The following is a 23,131-nucleotide window of genomic DNA, read 5'->3' on the forward strand; positions in this document are numbered from 1 at the left end:
AAGTGGGAATAGTTTCCATTAGACTTGTTTTTCATATAAGGTAGGGGTTCTGTTATTTTCTTCTTGTGTTTGTTCTACCATTACTTTACTCTTGACTCACTTGGTTGGGTCAATGGCCGAGAAAGGAAGACCATGATGTCCTGGGAATCTCAAACCTGTTAAAGACTTTGTTTGTGTATATGACAGTACGTAACGGTGCATATCTCTGAGGATGTAAATATTACCGATCTGGAAGTACGTTTGGGAGCAGCTGTCGGGCCAGGCAGAAATTAATGACAATTCCCACTTGTAGAAATCAACTTGTGGAGCGCAGCTAGAGTTTGTTGGGTCTGACCAGACAATTAACTGTCTATCTAGTGTAAATCACATCCCAGACAAAAAGAAATTAAAATATCTCCTTCAGACAATCAAGTCAAGGTCAAAGTCAACCATCTAATCAATAAAAGAAACCCAGATCAATTAAACAAGAGGCCCATGGGCCTTAACGGTCACCTGATATATTTATACAGAGAGTTGATTTTGTTTTTAACATGAACAGAAATATTATTCAAAGTGACAAAAAAACAATAAAACCACCTTACTCAATATCTAGCATACAGATTTCAGACTAAAAAGGATTTGAAACTAGCACCTCTGATTCTTAACAAGGAAAATGAAGAAATTTTAGCACACTGACTCCTTTGAGCCCCACCCTACAGCCCTTAGGGGTAGGGCTGGCTCAAAATTTTCAAAGTATCAAACTGTCAATTCAAGGTTATAATTCCAATCAAGTTATTNATTGAAATTGGTTCAGGGGTTTTGGAGAAGAAGTCGAAAATGTAAATTGTTTATGGACGCACGAGGGACGAGGGACGACGACGGACAAAAGGCGATCGCAATAGGTCACTTGAGACTTTGTCTCAGGTGACCTAAAAATAGAAAAGATTTCCACGGTAACAAGGAAAGTTTCATTTCGTTTTCTATTGCTGATCAGACAGGTCCATTTCCGGTTATACATGTCAAATATTTCTATGATAAATCCAAGGGAAGATTGAAAGACAAACTAGATATGTGTTTCTAAACCAAGCCCAGTTGTTAAAACCTTGGAGGATTAGCTTGCAAGTCTTTAACCAAAATTTTCAAAATGGAATTTTGACAACTGAATAAAAAATTACAAATATGTTTGTGTTCATTGTCATTAGCAGAACATTTTGAATCCTGATAAATAAAATTTGGTTTTGAATTTCAGTGATTTTGAAAATAAACTGGCTTTAAATTTTGTGTTAAGTTTACGTTAAGCTAATCGTGCGTGGAACAATTGCCGAGGAGTTTAACTGTTTTGTTTGTCTGCTTAAATATTTATGACTGAGCACCAATCAATTCCCTCTGGGAGACAGAGGCAGGAAAATGAATAATCTTTACCCCTAAGGTAACATAATTGATATTCAGAACTCGTTTGAAGAAATAAAATCTCATCATCTCAAAACTTAGCTATTCTTGACAAGTTGTCTGCCTATCATAAAGATTGGGTCAAAAAACAGTTACATTTGACGTTTTTAACATCTACTTGGACTTTTTTATATGAAAACCTACCTTAGCTTGCTAGCAGTGTTACGTATGTGGGAAATAATTGTTAATCATTCATACTAGAAAATAGTAACAGTATTTCATTGTATGGATTTAAATATGGCTTTAGAATATTGTTATGTAGTGTGGTAAACCAATCAAAAAATTAGACACAGTGATGACCACAGACAGGCACCAATCACAAACTGCTACCTTACAATCAATAATCTGTACCAAAAATTAGTAGCGAGCTCTGATAATCACTACTTAGGTACCGGTAGCCCACACTCCTCATCCAAACATCTCTAGTCATTCCAAATACAGATCGGAGGACTCTATACAATTTCTGTACATGTTGGACTGTATTCAGGTCCCATATACTACCAGTCAATGTACAGAACGAGAACTCTATGCAACTCATATGTATGTCCAGATTGTATTCTTGAGCAGATTTGCTAAGACAACTCCATGTACAGAACGGTAAACTCTATACAATTTATATACATGTGAAACTGTACTCCGTGCCAGCAGTACTCTATTACAGAATGGAGAACTCAATACATTTTATATAGGGTATCTGACAGACCGTATTCACTCCAACATACCTAGTGAAAAAGGACCTTTAGACATAACGAAATCTCAAATTTAACTCAAACCAAACCTGTGATTTCAACCACTTGAACTTACATGTGGCTTTCCCAATTAAATTTATCCTCTTACTTCATGTTTTTGAACACCTGCCCGTCTGTTTCAACAATAGTTCAGATCAATTTTTGGATTAAATTTCCATCTTGTTCGCTCAAAACATTATCGATGAGTCCTACAAGGCCGAAACAGCTGTATGATACAGCGTAATTCCTTTTTTAGCATACTGTATCATACCCTATTTTATATGTGTAATCACGTCCGTGTGTCTTATATCCATCTTTCGTGCTAATAAATCACCATATTAAACGCTGTCAGCAATCACCGATTTATATATTCGAGTTAACAGTTCTACCTAACAGATACTAAAATTCCGACTCTGAGATAATCTGGACAGATTTCTGTTGACAACACGCTGACATAGCACTTTGCAAGCTGTTGTTCCGACAGAACATCTCTGCGGATGGACTTTGACAGCTAGCTTGGGAGAAAGGACAAAGCACGGTTCGGCCAGATAATGCCATTATCAGCTCAGCATTGAGGTCAGAATGCTGACAGCAAGAGAAACATCCCAAATACATTAAATGTATAATATTGACATTTCTACTCGACCAAATAACGAATCCTTATGTCGTCTTCATAACAAAATCACTGCATGCTACGGTTATACAAATGAATCACAGCCCACGAAGTGAACGAAACGTGATGAACTTTACGACTGCAGTTTAATAAATGACATCCATTACTAGACTAAATATAGAAAGGAGAACTCTGTCACACCAGGAATAAGGCTGATGTTTAAAGTTCACGAAATGTAATGTTCAAAATGTCTTAAATAAAGATATCTACTGTTCAAGATATCTACTGTTTAAGGTGTCAGTTTAAGATTCTACTGTTTAAGGTGTCAGTTCAAGATTCAACTTTTTTTAAGGTGTCAGTTCAAGATTCTACTGTTTAAGGTGTCAGTTCAAGATATCTAATGTTTAAGGTGTCAGTTCAAGATACCTTCTGTTTAAGGTGTCAGTTCAAGATATCTACTGTTTATGGTGTCAGTTCAAGATATCTTCTGCTTAAGGTGTCAGTTCAAGATATCTACTGTTTAAGGTCTCAGTTCAAGATATCTTCTGCTTAAGGTGTCGTTCAAGATATCTACTGTTTAAGGTGTCAGTTCAAGATTCTATTGTTTAAGGTGTCAGTTCAAGATATCTTCTGTTTAAGGTGTCAGTTCAAGATATCTACTGTTAAAGGTGTCAGTTCAAGATATCTACTGTTTAAGGGGTCAGTTCAAGATTCTACTGTTTAAGATGTCTGTTCAAGATCCTACTGTTTAAGGTGTCTGCTCAGGATTCTACTGTTTAAGGGGTCAGTTCAAGATTCTACTGTTTAAGATGTCTGTTCAAGATCCTACTGTTTAAGGTGTCTGCTCAGGATTCTACTGTTTAAGATGTCTGTTCAAGATTCTATCGTTCAGGTTGTCAGTTTAAGATTCTTCTGTTTAAGGTGTCAGTTGAAGATATCTACTGTTTAAGGTGTCAGTTCAAGATACATTCTGTTTAAGGTGTCAGTTCAAAATATCTACTGTTTAAGGTGTCAGTGCAAGATATCTACTGTTTAAGGGGTCAGTTCAAGATTCTACTGTTTAAGATGTCTGTTCAAGATTCTATCGTTCAGGTTGTCAGTTTAAGATTCTTCTGTTTAAGGTGTCAGTTGAAGATATCTACTGTTTAAGGTGTCAGTTCAAGATACCTTCTGTTTAAGGTGTCAGTTCAAGATATCTACTGTTTGAGGTGTCAGTCCAAGATATCTACTGTTTAAGGTGTCAGTTCAAGATTCTATTGTTTAAGGTGTCAGTTCAAGATATCTTCTGTTTAAGGTGTCAGTTTAAGATTCTACTGTGTAAGGTGTCAGTTTAAGATATTTACTGTTTAAGGTGTCAGTTTAGGATTCTTCTGTTTAAGGTGTCTGCGCAGGATTCTACTGTTTAAGGTGTCAGTTCAAGATATCTTCTGTTTAAGGTGTCAGTTCAAGATATCTACTGTTCAAGGTGTCAGTTCAAGATACCGTCTGTTTAAGGTGTCAGTTCAAGATATCTACTGTTTGAGGTGTCAGTCCAAGATATCTACTGTTTAAGGTGTCAGTTCAAGATACATTCTGTTTAAGGTGTCAGTTCAAGATATCTACTGTTAAAGGTGTCAGTTCAAGATATCTACTGTTTAAGGAGTCAGTTCAAGATACCTTCTGTTTAAGGTGTCAGTTCAAGATATCTACTGTTCAAGGTTTCAGTTCAAGATACCGTCTGTTTAAGGTGTCAGTTCAAGATATCTACTGTTAAAGGTGTCAGTTCAAGATATCTACTGTTTAAGGGGTCAGTTCAAGATTCTACTGTTTAAGATGTCTGTTCAAGATCCTACTGTTTAAGGTGTCTGCTCAGGATTCTACTGTTTAAGATGTCTGTTCAAGATTCTATCGTTCAGGTTGTCAGTTTAAGATTCTTCTGTTTAAGGTGTCAGTTGAAGATATCTACTGTTTAAGGTGTCAGTTTAAGATCCTACTGTTTAAGGTGTCTGCTCAGGATTCTACTGTTTAAGATGTCTGTTCAAGATTCTATCGTTCAGGTTGTCAGTTTAAGATTCTTCTGTTTAAGGTGTCAGTTGAAGATATCTACTGTTTAAGGTGTCAGTTTAAGATTCTACTGTTTAAGGTGTCAGTTCAAGATATCTAATGTTTAAGGTGTCAGTTCAAGATACCTTCTGTTTAAGGTGTCAGTTCAAGATATCTACTGTTCAAGGTTTCAGTTCAAGATACCGTCTGTTTAAGGTGTCAGTTCAAGATATCTACTGTTAAAGGTGTCAGTTCAAGATATCTACTGTTTAAGGCGTCAGTTCAAGATATCTACTGTTTAAGGGGTCAGTTCAAGATTCTACTGTTTAAGATGTCTGTTCAAGATCCTACTGTTTAAGGTGTCTGCTCAGGATTCTACTGTTTAAGGTGTCAGTCCAAGATATCTACTGTTTAAGGTGTCAGTTCAAGATTCTATTGTTTAAGGTGTCAGTTCAAGATATCTTCTGTTTGAAGTGTCAGTTTAAGATTCTACTGTTTAAGGTGTCTGCGCAGGATTCTACTGTTTAAGGTGTCAGTTCAAGATATCTAATGTTTAAGGTGTCAGTTCAAGATACCTTCTGTTTAAGGTGTCAGTTCAAGATATCTACTGTTCAAGGTTTCAGTTCAAGATACCGTCTGTTTAAGGTGTCAGTTCAAGATATCTACTGTTTAAGGTGTCATTTCAAGATATCTACTGTTTAAGGTGTCAGTTCAAGATTCTACTGTTCAAGGTGTCAGTTAAAGATTCTACTGTTTAAGATGTCAGTTCAAGATATCTACTGTTTAAGGTGTCGGTTCAAGATATCTACTGTTTAAGGTGTCAGTTCAAGATATCTTCTGTTTGAAGTGTCAGTTTAAGATTCTACTGTTTAAGGTGTCTCAAAATTAATTACTGATGTTGTAACTGGAAACTAAACAAGACTGTTGAGCAAAGCAGACACTACTCTGATCTGAATGCTCTTTTAAAGACCAAATAATTTAAATATGACTTTGACCTTCTATCAGCTAAGGTTCCTAAAATCAATATTTTTTTTGTAAACCCCTGGATAGTCATCCTGTGTAAATTTATGGTCCGAGAAGCTTTTTTAAAAAACTACTCCATTAAGAGTAAAGAGATCAGTTTTGCATCTTCAACTTTTTCCCCAAAAAGCATTAGTTATTCTTCCTCACCCTATGGGTCATCATCCTGTTTAAAATTGGAAGGATCTTAATAGAAACACAGGCTACCTGAAGACTTCAGGAACAGTTTTCACCCTAAATGTCACGATGACCTTGACCTTTGACTTAAAAACGAATAGGATTACTCTTTACACTTGATAAACACAGCTGAATAGGAACTCATGCTACGGTAGGCAAACCAATGTGTCTTGTAACATATGGCTAGACAGGGCTATTCCAGTTTACCTAGGTAACATTCGTTTGCTGGGGTATATAATTACCAGCGATATTTATGTAAGGTCACCAACATTAAATATAAAATGTTCACTTGGGAGCTGTCAAAGGTCAAGGTTAAACATCTATGATGATTAAATGAAAGTTTATGAAAATCAAAGGTCAAAGGTCAAATACAATCAATAGTTAAAGGAAATGTCCATTAGGACCATTTGTCTGGAAGATCTTATGGTTGAGACTAAATGTCAAGGTCAATGTCAGTCACAATTAAAGGTCAAGGACTTATTTTCAAAGTCAAAGAGCATTATAATAATGGGCAAGGAAAAGTCATAAAAACCCATGCAGTCAAAGGCTATGCCAATAACACTATTCTCAATGGCCATGACAACACTGTATACCAGGAAATGTTTGTCGCAGGTCAATTTTTGCTTTTTTGCCGTCTGTAATAAAGGTGAATTTATTGCCGCAGACATGGTAATCAGATGTAAAGGGCAAAATTAATACTGACCGAATACAGATTTTACCAGCAAAAGACAAAAGTTTAACTGAACCAAACTGTTACAGTTCCTCCATACACATTAGTCTTGTGTTCAGTGTGTTCTCATTACTAGAGGTACCTACGTGTTGAGTTCCAGCGTAGTGAGGTCAATCTCCGCTGACCCCATGGGGTCATCACTGATGCCACGGTCATAGTCGAACACTTTGACGTTGACAGGTCGGTACACATCCTCTATAGGAATAGATAGTCGCTCATCCCACTGGGGGTTCAGGTTCTTGTACACAGTCTTAGATTTATAGTGCTGTTTATTTCCGATCTTGAACTTCACGTAGGGGTCACTGGTACCTGTCAGATATAAACAAAATCACGTAGGGGTCACTGGTACCTGTCAGACATAAACAAAATCACAGCTACAAGAAAGATTGAAAAATAGTACTGTATACTGCGAAAAATTTCCCTGCAGTTTTTCGCTTTTTTTGCCCTCCATGTTGAGGGCAAATTAATTACTACATCGAACATTAGTAAACAACATAGTATACATAGTAACAAAATGGAAGGGCGAAATTAACACTTGGTGTATATGAATTTTACCGGTGGGTGGGGGCAAAAATTAGACTGGGCAAAAATGTCCCGGTATACACTATGTGTATCATGTGTATTATTAATGAGATATTGTATATGAGATATTGTATATGAGATATATATTGTATATGAGATATTGTATATGAGATATATATTGTATAGGAGATATTGTATATGAGCTATTGTATATGAGATATTGTATATGAGATATATATTGTATATGAGATATTGTATATGAGATATATATTGTATATGAGATATTGTATATGAGCTATTGTATATTATTCATCTTCAACATTCTCATGGGAAATGCTGTATTCTGGTTAAGATCGCCGACATGGGAAATAAATATTCTTTCTTTTTCAGGAATATGATATTGTAGATCTATGGATTAATAGATTATAATAACAGCTATGTGGATGAACCCAAATTATGAATCCAAATTAAAAATGATAAATATTTTAACATTATTCAGACAGTCGTGGTGTTGTTAGTACAGGACTACGTCAACAAGGACAATATTCCAACAGTAATGCTGTTGTTTGGACAGGGCGTAAACATCAACAAAATCACAATAAACAAAGTTTTGCACTGTCATGAGCAATTCCCGTGGAAATCGTAATAATGTTTTTATAGCATTTAAACAACACAAAAACTCATCCCCAAAAACAGATGGTACAGCAAGCTTTTGTTTATTTTAATTACAGACAGAGGTCCACGCCTACATAGTCTGACATCACGGAGATTATAGTTTATACTCGTAACTTTGCGTCTGGTAACCTTCCTGTCGCATGCGTGCCTCAATGTAATGGTCGTACCAGGAGTTAAGTCAGCTCCGGAGATCATTATTGATATACCAAGTTATTCCATTGAATATTCAATTAGAACGGGTCTGTCAGCGAACTGATTAGTTGATCCGCTGGTGGGATTTCTACACCTTCATCAATGCGTTTTATGGATTTAGAGGTACAATCTAGTGAAGCTGTTCTATAAGTAGGTTGGGTTAAATGATGAGTGCTCAATTTCTCCTTTTTCACAGAGAAGTTAGCGATCTCAGCTATTTGAAAATGAATACATCAGAATCACCATGTCCCTTTACTTACTTTCCTGATAATGAAAATAAATTGTTTTACGTCTTTATAAAGAGAAATAAGCAAGTTAAAATATTTTCATCACCTAAGGTTTTCACTCTTGAACTTATATGAGAAATGAAAAGTCAAAAAGAATTGCAGTGGGATTTTTTGCCGCATATTGATTGTGTTTCCTCAGACAAACTCCAATACAATAGCAAAATTCAATTCCCTTAAACTGTACATCTCTATATCCAATATGTCTGGAAAGAAAATGTCCATGACTCAAGTATACGATTGCAAAAAACCTTCTCCGCACCACAGCTAACCATACTGCAATACTAATTTGTAATCAATTGAAGCATTTTTAACTTTATAGGAAACTAGACAATTCTTTTAAAAGCACAAATGAAACCCCCATTATGATAAAAGAAAAAGAAAGAGCAATATTGAATTGCAATATAATATTTGTTTTCATGTTAGTGGAGAAAACCTTCAAATATCAAATAGAAATTTCTCGACCACCTATCTGTGAAGCCTCAGAACACACCTCCGGAATCCTATTTATTGTTTCTTCACCTTTGTAGTTTTCTTTCTACCATCACACACTACACTGTGGCTCTTCCCACCATCACAAATTACACTGTGGCTCTTCCCACCATCACACACTACACTGTGGCTCTTCCCTCCATCTCACACTACACTGTGGCTCTTCCCACCATCCCACACTACACTGTGGCTCTTCCCACCATCACAAATTACACTGTGGCTCTTCCCACCATCACACACTACATTGTGGCTCTTCCCACCATCACACACTACATTGTGGCTCTTCCCACCATCACACACTACACTCAGGCTCTTCCCACCATCACACACTACACTGTGCCTCTTCCCCCCATCACACACTACACTGTGGCTCTTCCCATCATGACACACTACACTGTGGCTCTTCCCACCATAACACACTACACTGTGGCTCTTCCCACCATCTCACACTACACTGTGGCTCTTCCCCCCATCACACACCACACTGTGGCTCTTCCCACCATCTCACACTACACTGTGGCTCTTCCCCCCATCACACACTACACTGTGGCTCTTCCCCCCATCACACACTACACTGTGGCTCTTCCCGCCATCACACACTACACTGTGGCTCTTCCCACAATCACACACTACACTGTGGCTCTTCCCACCAGCACACACCACACTGTGGCTCTTCCCACCATCACCCACTACACTGTGGCTCTCCCCACCATCACACACCACACTGTGGCTCTTCCCACCATCTCACACTACACTGTGGCTCTTCCCCCCATCACACACCACACTGTGGCTCTTCCCACCATCACACACCACACTGTGGCTCTTCCCACCATCTCACACTACACTGTGGCTCTTCCCACAATCACACACTACACTGTGGCTCTTCCCACCAGCACACACCACACTGTGGCTCTTCCCACCATCTCACACTACACTGTGGCTCTTCCCACCATTACACACTACACTGTGGCTCTTCCCTACATTACACACTACACTGTGGCTCTTCCCTACATCACTCACTACACTGTGGCTCTTCCCACCATCACCCACTACACTGTGGCTCTTCCCACCATCACCCACTACACTGTGGCTCTCCCCACCATCACACACCACACTGTGGCTCTTCCCACCATCTCACACTACACTGTGGCTCTTCCCACCATCCCACACTACACTGTGGCTCTTCCCACCATCTCACACTACACTGTGGCTCTTCCCCCCATCACACACCACACTGTGGCTCTTCCCACCATCACCCACTACACTGTGGCTCTCCCCACCATCACACACCACACTGTGGCTCTTCCCACCATCACCCACTACACTGTGGCTCTCCCCACCATCACACACCACACTGTGGCTCTTCCCACCATCACACACCACACTGTGGCTCTTCCCACCATCACACACCGCACTGTGGCTCTGCCCACCATCACACACTACACTGTGGCTCTTCCCCCCATCACACACCACACTGTGGCTCTTCCCACCATCTCACACTACACTGTGGCTCTTCCCCCCATCACACACTACACTGTGGCTCTTCCCGCCATCACACACTACACTGTGGCTCTTCCCAACATCACACACTACACTGTGGCTCTTCCCCCCATCACACACCACACTGTGGCTCTTCCCACCATCACCCACTACACTGTGGCTCTCCCCACCATCACACACCACACTGTGGCTCTTCCCACCATCTCACACTACACTGTGGCTCTTCCCCCCATCACACACTACACTGTGGCTCTTCCCCCCATCACACACCACACTGTGGCTCTTCCCACCATCACCCACTACACTGTGGCTCTTCCCACCATCACCCACTACACTGTGGCTCTCCCCACCATCACACACCACACTGTGGCTCTTCCCACCATCACACACTTCACTGTGGCTCTTCCCACCATCACACACCACACTGTGGCTCTTCCCACCATCACCCACTACACTGTGGCTCTTCCCACCATCACAAATTACACTGTGGCTCTTCCCACCATCACACAATACACTGTGACTCTTCCCGACATCACACACTACACTGTGGCTCTTCCCCCCATCACACACTACACTGTGGCTCTTCCCGCCATCACACACTACACTGTGGCTCTTCCCTCCATCACACACTACACTGTGGCTCTTCCCAACATCACACACTACACTGAGGCTCTTCCCACCATCACACACTACACTGAGGCTCTTCCCACCATCACACACTACACTGAGGCTCTTCCCACCATCACACACTACACTGGGGCTCTTCCCACCATCACACACTACACTGGGGCTCTTCCCTACATCACACACTACACTGTGCCTCTTCCCACCATCACACACTACACTGTGGCTCTTCCCACAATCACACACTACACTGTGGCTCTTCCCACCATTACACACTACACTGTGGCTCTTCCCACCATAACACACTACACTGTGGCTCTTCCCACCATAACACACTACACTGTGGCTCTTCCCACCATAACACACTACACTGTGGCTCTTCCCACCATAACACACTACACTGTGGCTCTTCCCACCATCATACACTACACTGTGGCTCTTCCCACCATCACCCACTACACTGTGGCTCTTCCCACCATCACCCACTACACTGTGGCTCTTCCCACCATCACCCACTACACTGTGGCTCTCCCCACCATCACACACCACACTGTGGCTCTTCCCACCATCACCCACTACACTGTGGCTCTCCCCACCATCACACACCACACTGTGGCTCTTCCCACCATCACCCACTACACTGTGGCTCTCCCCACCATCACACACCACACTGTGGCTCTTCCCACCATCACCCACTACACTGTGGCTCTTCCCACCATCACCCACTACACTGTGGCTCTCCCCACCATCACACACCACACTGTGGCTCTTCCCACCATCTCACACTACACTGTGGCTCTTCCCCCCATCACACACTACACTGTGGCTCTTCCCTACATTACACACTACACTGTGGCTCTTCCCTACATCACTCACTACACTGTGGCTCTTCCCACCATCACACACTACACTGTGGCTCTTCCCACCATCACACAATACACTGTGGCTCTTTGCTTGGGTAACTACTTTCTTTATCATCTGTATACAGTCTTTAGACATTCATTACACAAATTGCTCTTTTATTGAGCAACATCAACAACCAAGTCATGTTCCTGTCTAAATCAACACCCCTTTTTATAAAACATTTTGCATCTCTATCTCTCTGTGACTAAACCTTCCATCCACTACCAAGCCCCCTCTTTTCTCTCCGGACTGTGTGACACCTCCATTGGCAACTAAGCCACAATCCCCCAATCTTCTCCCTTAGGCAACACTTCCATTTTATAACTAAGTCCCACCCCTTTCTCTCAGGCCACAACTTCACTCAATACTAAGTTCCATCCATCTAGGTACACAACTCCACTCACAACTAAAACTCTTCATCTCTCTGAAGCCACGCCTCCATCCCCAAATTAAGCCCCTTTCTCTCTCAGGCCAATTGGCTTCACCCGCAAATAAATCAACAACTTCTCTTCCTGGCCACACCTCCACCAACTTTTGTATCCCCTAGTGGTTCTCTCTAATCTCTTAAGCCACATCTTCACACGTATCTTAGTTTCCATCGCCTCTCTCGGGACACACCTCCATCCACAACTTAGTCCAACCCCTGTTTATGGCCACACCTCCATTACAACCAACTCCCAGCCATTCACTGAGCTGTAAATAATTAGTAAGGTCCACCCCTATCTTTGGCCACACCCCCTTACTACTTACCACAGCTGTCTCTAACCACCAGGTCACGTCCTTCTCGTAGCCACACCTCCAGTACAAAGAAGGAATGTTGCATCAACGCCTGCTGTCTCTGTCTGATGTTAAGTTCCTACAAAACACAAAAACAAACATTCAGTTTATCTTAAACACCTTTACCATCAATATTCTCAAGCTTTCACATATTTCGGTTGTCTCAATCAGTATGTCTTCGATTTCAGGCTGACTAATCTCAACTTCAAATGGCCAATGTCATTTAATGACAGAAAGATATAGATGAAGACCATGCATCAAGAACTTAAGTTTCAACACTCTTGCGTCGCATATAAAAATATTTCAAGTTTCAAGACAACATGTTGTTATTTAGAAGTTCTTCAGCTAGCAAAATCATATCTAAACATTTTCTTCAGGTTTGAAGACATGGACTAAGATATATTACAAAAATATCTTAGTGCATGTTTCATTTCAAAAATATACTGATTGGATTACGAAAAGATTCTTGTAACACAACCAATAAGTGTTTCTGTGTTAAACACTCTAGCATCACACAGAATACTTATCGGTTGTGTTACAAGAATCTTTTCATAATAGCAAAATTATAGATTACAAATATTTCTAATTCATCCAAAATGACATTTTTAATAGAAGCCAAATAGGATTGCATGTCAGTGACGCTAACAATGATATCAACCGTCATTACAGATAGCTTACTCTCAGGAACAATTTGACACAGACACCTCACCATGAAAACTTATCTTCAGAGCTGCCCGAATAATTGTCATCTATGTATTGTTACGAAAGAATAATTCATACTCCAAATAAAACGACTACACCTACACAATGATGCTACATCCTTTGGGACACAAATCTATATATCCTGGACCCAAATGTTGTTAGCACACAGCATATAACTTTATTACTCCGTCATGATCATAGACCGAATTTTCAATCTAAAATGAGTTTCCATTTTGTATGAGATTGATGAAATATGTTCTCCAGTAATCATTTTTGGTATATGTTTTGCTGAGCTAATAAGAAATCTTCGAAACAAGTTTAAAATACACCTCTCTGTAAAATATCCTAGTGCATGTTTCATTTCAAAAATATACCGATACATAGAAGTGACACCAATCACCACGATTTTTAAACTGAAAAATAAAGGTGTCAACCCCTAAAACCTCCTACGGGGCAGATCTCCCTCATTCCACATTTCCAATGAGGGTTCAGAAAGTGTGTGAAATGCAACTGAAACTGCTTTCCTCAATTGTTTACTATCAAAATAACTCCAACAAGAGTTCCGCGAGACGGTACATGATACGCCCGTCAGATGTAGAATGAGCAGTTTGCTACAAAGGGCAATAAGTGCATAAATTTTGGAGAGGGAGTTTGATAGCTATGGAAAATATCAGGTACATTAACAAGAATAGAGACAAATGGTGAAATACAATTTCAACACAATCATAAATTCCCCCTCAACTTGTGATTGCTAAGGACTAGAATATCAACACTATAATTAAATTTACAAAAGTATAAAAAAAAAATGACAGCATTAACTGCAGTCCGTGTCAAAGAGAATCTTTTCACAGTTAGTGGCCTCACCAGATTCTCCAATACCTACAGGGCAGGACAGGAGACACTTTTGTCAGTCTGCGTAATAAAAGTTGCTAAAACCTGCAGGAACGTTAAATATAGCCCTGTATTTGGTGTTTTTCTATAAAATCGGTCTGTGTTACTGCCATACAAAAGGCAGAGTGATCAATGTTGATTTATACCAATTAGTCTGTAGCTAAACTGTATGTCCAACTGGCTGGAGCTGCCGGAAAGGAACCAAAGACAATAACGAAAAAACATATACACTTGACCATTGATTTTGTGTTTCCCGGAAACTGTTTACCCCGAGTGTTTTTGTTGACATAGACATGGAAGCATAAATGCATGGCTACCATATACGTCCTAGCAGTAGTCTGCAAATAGAGATGCAGCACAATTATTTGGCGAAAATACAAAAACCAGGAAGGTATTGATTACCATTAATCAGGTAAATTTCACTGGCGATGAAATCTCCAGGGTAATCAGGATATTAAGAATCCGTGAAAAAAATGTGACTGACCATGCAGCCATGATATGACATGAATAGATACAAAGAAACATTTCTGGGTATTCAAATGATGAAATGAATACCAAATGAGTCTGTTTTGATTACAAGGACAACATGAGTCTGGTATTCAAAGCTGTATCAATAATTCACAGGTCGTATGAGAGGAAGCTATCATAAACCTGTCAGTTTAACAACAAAACCAATATTGAAATACAAACAGGTAGCTTCTGGTTAAACATTGAATATTTCAAAAATTCAAACTGTATGACACGTACTTTATCTATTTCTGGAACAAAACAATCATTTTGAAAATTAAAAAAAATTGTTTGAATATTTATGAAGGCTTGCTTTACTAATATTGACTCATCTTTGAGCAGAGATAATAATTAAACGATGGCAATATAACCTAGGTAAATAATACCAGCACCGCAAACAGCATAATCCTGCTGTCATCCACCATGATGTAACCATAGCAACCTTCCCTTGAAGTAAGTCACCCGTAGCACCATTACCAGGAAGTAAGTCACCCATAGCACCATTACCAGGAAGTAAGTCACCCGTAGCACCATTACCAGGAAGTAAGTCATCCGTAGCACCATTGCAAGGCAGCAAGTCACCCGTAGCACCATTACCAGGAAGTAAGTCACCCGTAGCACCATTACCAGGAAGTAAGTCACCCGTAGCACCATTACCAGGAAGTAAGTCACCCGTAGCACCATTACCAGGAAGTAAATCACCCGTAGCACCATTACCAGAAAGTAAGTCACCTGTAGCACCATTACCAGGAAGTAAGTCACCCGTAGCATCATTACCAGGAAGTAAGTCATCCGTAGCACCATTACAAGGCAGCAAGTCACCCGTATCATCATTACCAGGAAGTAAGTCAACCATAGCACCATTACCAGGAAGTAAGTCACCCATAGCACCATTACCAGGAAGTAAGTCACCCGTAGCACCATTACCAGGAAGTAAGTCACCCGTAGCACCATTACCAGGAAGTAAGTCACCCGTAGCACCATTACCAGGAAGTAAGTCACCCGTAGCACCATTACCAGGAAGTAAGTCACCCGTAGCACCATTACCAGGAAGTAAGTCACCCGTAGCACCATTACCAGGAAGTAAGTCACCCGTAGCACCATTACCAGGAAGTAAGTCACCCGTAGCACCATTACAAGGAAGTAAGTCACCCGTAGCACCATTACCAGGAAGTAAGTCACCCGTAGCACCATTACCAGGAAGTAAGTCACCCGTAGCACCATTACCAGGAAGTAAGTCACCCGTAGCACCATTACCAGGAAGTAAGTCACCCGTAGCACCATTACAAGGCAGCAAGTCACCCGTAGCATCATTACCAGGAAGTAAGTCACCCGTAGCACCATTACCAGGAAGTAAGTCACCCGTAGCACCATTACCAGAAAGTAAGTCACCCGTAGCACCATTACAAGGCAGCAAGTCACCCATAGCATCATTACCAGGAAGTAAGTCACCCGTAGCACCATTACCAGGAAGTAAGTCACCCGTAGCACCATTACCAGGAAGTAAGACATCTATAAAAACCTTCCCTTGAAATAATTTCTATATTATAATTAACCTCACAGAAATAGGACCATTCTTTCCTATATTGACCAACAAAACCCAATTTAAGGATCCCTGTTCAACAGCACTCTGGGTTTTTTTAATATACAGAAACCTCTCCTTAATTTTGATTTTGGATATATTGTAGAACAGCTGGGCTGGGCCACTTCCGTTGACCAGGTACATATACCTCAGTCGGTTATAGTGATGGTATAACAAACTGGAGTTCATGGTTCGAATCCCGGTCTAGTCCCGCTGATTTTTTTACAAACAGGACACTGTTACTGATAAATTTTTGGTTATTTCATCTCTATTACTTTCCATAGAAGCCCTGCAAAGTATAGTTTTCTTTTTCAAAATTGATTTATCAAAGCTACATCAGCCATGTGGGCAATGATTTATCAAAGCTACATCAGCCATGTGGGCAATGATTTATCAAAGCTACATCAGCCATGTGGGCAATGATTTATCAAAGCTACATCAGCCATGTGGGCAATGATTTATCAAAGCTACATCAGCCATGTGGGCAATGATTTATCAAAGCTACATCAGCCATGTGGGCAATGATTTATCAAAGCTACATCAGCCATGTGGGCAAGTTCACTTTTCAGTGCCTAGTTATACAGTTCTTGGCAGTGGTACGGGGATCCTTAATAGAATTTGCAAGTGTTTACTGTTATTTGTTCAGAGAATATGACATGTCTGACAACGTGTTACAATTGCAACTTGTTGAACTAAATCCCATGATGAGACGTAAACAAATTCTGTCCAGAGGTGATTTTCAACAATTCTTCAATACATTTCATCGATATTTATGTTGCAATTGAACTTGTTTCTGTTTTTTATTTTTAAGAAATGACACATTCAAACAGAACTCATATGTTTTACACTGTTCATATGGATTTTCAACAACTTCCAATTTTTGACAAAAGTTTGACAAATGTGGTATACCGGGGCCCATTAACCAAAATCTACCGTACTAGCAGTAATCAGTGGCTCAAAAAGGACAATGTCAAAACAATCAACTAAACAAGTTACTAATATTAACGACGACCATTAACTCATTCACCTCTGAAATTTTATAATGATCTATTCCAATTTTTGAATTGGAAGAGTTCAAATGTGTCTTCAGGGATGTACGAGTTAAACCAATGTAGCAGTAATGGTGTTCGGAAGTTTCCAAACTAAATGCATGGCCAGCGGCCAACCGGCCAACCGATACATTAACTCATTCACCCCTGAAATTTTATAATTTTTGAATTGGAAGAGTTCAAATGTGTCTTCAGGGGTGAATGAGTGAAGTAACCCAGTACATGTAGTATAATGGTCCACAGTAGTAAAACTAGACAACAGGTGGCCCGATACAAGTTAAAAGTCTATCATCTGGCACAGGATGACATGACTAACCTACAATCAGGGACATAATTAAATTTTAACAGACTACACACAACTCAAGGACTCAAAAAGGTTTCCAAATATACGACAAATCAACGAGAAGCCAAACGTAGACCAGAAGGAAAATAAGACTGCCCAGGAGTGCGAGCAATCTCATTATTTTCCACTATCACAGTCTTAGAAAAATCTTGGAGTAATATGTCTGTCAACAATTAGATAAATCTGTATCTTTTATAGCTGCATGTATCACTCTTAGAAAAATCTTGAAATATTGTCGATCCAGGGTTTGTGAAATCTGATTTTGAAGAAATTGTATTTGAGTCAAATTATAAATTTAATTATACTGTAATATCGCTGTGAAAAATGCTGTATTTTGCTTGAACTTATGTGACATGCTTGACTGCAATGCTAACAGATGACATTGCGATTTATATTGTGAATTACTTACAGCATGCTCAGCTACAATGCTACCGAGGAGTTGATATTTGTTGTTCTATTTACAACTAGCTTTAATGCATTAACAACATGCCAATGACATTTAATTATTGTTATTTATAACATACATGGTTCGCTTTGCAATATGGCAGGTTCCAATTCTTAAGGGAGTTTGAAAACCAAAAACTGAATTTATTTATGTCAACTTACAACATGAAACAGCTATATCAAATGTTTCTCTCCTCAATATGACAAGTTCAAATTCTAGAGAGAGTTTGAAAATCAAAACCCGAATTTTATACAACTTACAACATGAAACAGTCCTTTAAGTTTGTGGAATATCTTTGTCAGCATGACTTGATGTGTCACCAGCTTTCGTCGTAAGGATCATTCATTCCAGGTATACCTGAGTTGACGACCTTTTTACCTGTGCCTTTACACCTTAGTCTACACAAGTAGCCGTCCAAGTAATTCCTAACATTGTTTTTATCACGAGCCAATCTTTAGGCTGTTGTGTTATACGGTTGATAACTGTAAACTGTCCTCATATAGAGCTGGCAATACAAAACTACTGATTACCTGGTGCGTACTCCAGTTCTCACACAGGTGAAGATGCAATGTCAATAAAGTTAAAAAGATATGCCATTGAAAAACATGGAATGGAAGCAGCTAGATTATAGCCGAGATTTTACAAGTTCTCCCAGACAGCCTGATATGTACATACATTTAACATTTCATGATCTGCATAACGAGCCTGAAGGGCCAGACTTCTATAAAACACTCATTAAAAATAGCAGGTAGTATACATGAAATATACATAGAGTAGGAATGAAACCATCAATCCAATTTTTTTAAGAGTGTCATAAAAACACAGATGAAAGGTGAGTCTGGCCTTACAGACATGCCTATATATTGTATATATAACACAGTCTTGTCGGGACAATCACAAATAACCATCTGTAAGGAGAAACACGATTCCTGACCAGATACACAAGTATATACCAAACTGTAATAGCGTCAAATCACATATGTCCCAAACATCAGCTGAAATAGGAATACCTGAGGTACACAGGTAGATCAATGTTTGTTCACCGGTCACATGGTCTAAATAAATACAAATATGGCATGTATACTATATATATATATTTCAAATATAGTTTTACTTCCTTGGATGTGAGTGGTACCTAAAAGCATGAACTTTCACCTTAAACAGTGACATCCAAAATCCGTTCTGTATAGCACTGATTGCTACATTTAACTTGGGTTATCGAGTGATTAAACTCTAGGCATTCACGGATCACGTTATACACAGTGAGAAACCTGTGAATATATATGACCTGGACATTGATTGCTGACCTCCGAGGGTCACCGAAGGTATATAACAATAAATCAAAATATTTACAGATCTTACTACAATCACCTAAAGTAACACATCAATGGGTAAATTTAGGTAAAGTTAATAACATTTGTCAATAATGCATCTAAAACAACTAATGTAATCATATGTTTTCAGCGATTTCAAAAGAACATGATTTTTATATCATGCTTTTTATATGGCACATACTTATGCATCTAGGAGTTGGATAATTATTAGATGACTAAGATAATTGTTGGATAACTGGTTGAGTAATTATTGGGTAAAGGTTCAGAAAATTGTGCATGTATTTGCACAAATTCAAGCTTCAGTGCTAATCTTTAATGTTCATGATGATAATTGATAATACCATACGTACACTGTAAAACTATTTTTTTGATGACTAAATAAATTATCACAATGTAAATAAAACACATCCAATTGAAGCTTTAGTCAATAATTTTGACACACAATACTCAAAACTTTGGCAACAGTAAACTTAACAACTGTCGTAATCAAGAGTAACAGTATCAAAAACGTCAATCCTTGCTATAAGTCACCAATACAAGGCGCCGAGGAGCCACTGGACTGATTAATTCGCTGTGACATTGTCATTAGGTGTTACTTTCAATCACAGACATACTCGAGAATCACATCAACAATTCTATACATGTAGGTTCTTGCCCTTTAAATTAGGCACTTGAATCTCGAGACTAATGTGGTTCGCCCACACATTCAGGATTGTTAGAAATAATTCAATTTTCCTAAGAACGTCCTATCTAAAGTAGTGAAAAACAGCCCGGACTGACCAGTATCAGCTATATCGAAATCAAGATTGACCTGTATACATATCAGCTATATGGTAAGTAAGACTGACCAGTAAGTATCAGCTACAGTAACCAAGACTGACCAATATCAGCTATAGTAACTCAGACAGACCAGTATCAGCTACAGGTACCAAGACTGACCAGTATATCAGCTATATAGTAGCCAAGACTAACCAGTATCAGCTACAGTTACCAAGAGTGACCAGTACATCTATACATTTACCGTGATGAGAACTGACCAGTAGAGTTATACCCAAGCTAGAATTGACCAGAGCACAGTGATACAGTAACACATATATGTTACAGTTAGCAAGACTGACCAGTACATCTATACATTTACTGTGATGAGAACTGACCAGTAGAGTTATACCCAAGCTAGAATTGACCAGAGCACTGTGATACAGTAACACATATATACAATGCTGTTCCTAACCTAACCATTGCCATTACTAAAATGCATCCAAAATTTGACTGAAATATCATCAACATTTACGGAGTTTTGGTCAGGAAATTACAGTAACGTGTACACAGACAACAAAGCTGTAGTAACTAGCTACTGCCTAAATATAATAGCAGGCTTTTTGACACAGAATATAGTATGAGTAAGTACGGAAATAGACCCGACCCCTTTTTAAGAACATCTAACATCTTGTTAAGCAGGCCTTGCATTGACAGATAAACTGGTTGAAAAATTCTCCATCGCTGATTTAACACCTTTTGTATGACCTTGAGCTTGACTTTTACATTTTATTCCCATTAATATCCAAACTAGCTGCTCTCTAACATTTATATGGGAGCAATAAAAGCCATGTGCATGAGCCTCCTGGTGTTACATATCAGGTAACTATAGAAGCTGTGATTCACACACAATGCTGGCACGTGTCAAAAATCAACGCATCATCTTCCGCAAATTTGTCATATATTGCAAGCAAAACCACCAATATGGAACTGATACTTTTCATCCAATTTAATTTGATCTGCTGATTACCAAGTCAAGTTCTCGTATTTTATATTGCATGTTGTAATTTCTAACCTGCTGTGGAGCGCAGATAGAGTCCCTTTAGGGTAAATGACATGTTTTATTTATATCAATCACCCAATCACATGTTCACGTTTATTCAACATAACCCTCGCTGCTGAAACCCTTCAGCACAATTTAATTGTACAATTAACTTTTAAGATTTTTCACAAAACTGGGAAAGCTGTTAATACCTCAATGTGAAGTAATTTTAATTCGAAATGAAAATAATAAAACTGTAAGCCTGTCTGCAAAACAAAGAAAGTAATTGAAATCTTGTCATCCTCTGAATACAATCTGGAACAAATGGTTGGCCTTGGATGGAAGCATGTGTCTGATGTCTCTCTGACACCCTGGAGGAGTTAACATAGAGAAACTGGGCTCAGTGATCACGTCACCCTGGTCACCAACATGGGGGGAAAAACTTCCTGGCTCACAACATCCTAAAACTGACACCAGAAGAGAAAGAGTTTCCTTAACTCATTCACCCCTTCATTTTTAAACAAGACATGCCCAGTCTTTGATTTGGTAAGGTTCAAATATGACCTTAGGGGTGAATGGGTTAAAGAGGATGGCTCCGGCAGGACTCCAGTGCTTGATATTTGTTTCCCCAGCTCAAACACAACAAAACAGTCCCCAAACATGTGGCTCCTGCAGATTCAAGCTCTCTGATTCATGATTGGTTAGCTTACATATATATATTTACACTAAAACTACAGGGAACTCTCTTCCTCAGATTATGCTAACCAGACTGAATCAATAGTCATGATCATGATATGATTTTTATTTCATGGCTGGTGAGCATATAGCACATATTAAAACCACTACAACAAGTGAACCTCTGATAAAGAAAGAATGCTAACCTGACTGAATAGACGTGATCATGATAGGATTTTCATTTCATGACTGGTTAGCATAGCAAATAATAACAAAACTACAACAAGTGAACCTCTACAGGAGGTATGCTAACCAGAATGAATCAATCAAGTCATGATCATGATAGGATTTGCATTTCATGACTGGTTAGCATAGCAAATAATAACAAAACTACAACAAAACCTCTACAGGAGGTATGCTAACCAGACTGAATCAATCAAGTCATGATCAGGATAGGATTTTCATTTCATGGCTTGTTAGCATACAGTAGCACATATCAACGCCACTACAACAAGTGACCATTTACAGGAGGTATGCCAGCAAGGCTGATCCAACGCACAAGATCATCATTTTGCTAAGAGATTCGTACTCTGCCAGCCAATTGTTTCCGATGGCCAGATGATAAGTGAGATTAGAGGTGAGATGATCTGACACAGGGAAGTCCATTACTATGCCATAAACAATAGCAACCAGAAGGAATCCCATTGTGGACACCTAATTATACGACCCTGCACTGTCTATATATTTACACTGTCTGCTTAGCTACATAGTTGGGCTGCGGTGGGCTAATACAGATTAATCGCAAGGAGAAATAAACTTTGATTTATTAGTAACATAAATGCTATCCGAAGTAACTGTCTTATAGCTTGTTGTATTTAATTCTTATTTCACAAGTGAAAATAGTAACATTTAGCATGGACAAGTGATATTTTAATGGCGGCTTAGTCACATAAGGCTTGTCATATAATTTAGTTCCAAAAAAAATCAATTATCACCCAAAATATACCTGAAATGACTGATTTTTATGAGACAAACTATACTGAAGGGTTAAGAGGTGGGGTTGGAGTAGGAGGGTGGGGGTGAGGGGTAGAGGTGGGGTTAGAGTTGGAGGGTGGGGG

At 39.3% G+C, this 23,131-nt stretch overlaps 1 protein-coding gene across 12 annotated transcripts in view; it reads right to left on the minus strand.

The window, feature by feature from the left end:
* The window catches only part of LOC110467055 (multiple C2 and transmembrane domain-containing protein 1-like), a 220,571-nt gene that overhangs the window by 48,724 nt on the left and 148,716 nt on the right, over positions 1-23,131 (minus strand). For all 12 annotated transcript variants that reach the window (XM_021523932.1, XM_021523933.1, XM_021523934.1 and 9 more), the window contains 2 exons: positions 12,661-12,766; positions 6,805-7,027 (listed from right to left, as the gene is read on the minus strand). In XM_021523932.1, coding sequence (XP_021379607.1) covers positions 6,805-7,027; positions 12,661-12,766 — 329 coding nt within the window. The remainder of the gene's footprint in view (positions 1-6,804; positions 7,028-12,660; positions 12,767-23,131) is intronic.

The sequence above is a fragment of the Mizuhopecten yessoensis genome, unplaced genomic scaffold (genome assembly GCF_002113885.1).
Source record: "Mizuhopecten yessoensis strain PY_sf001 unplaced genomic scaffold, ASM211388v2 scaffold11155, whole genome shotgun sequence".
In the NCBI taxonomy this organism is placed as follows: Eukaryota; Metazoa; Mollusca; class Bivalvia; order Pectinida; family Pectinidae; genus Mizuhopecten; species Mizuhopecten yessoensis.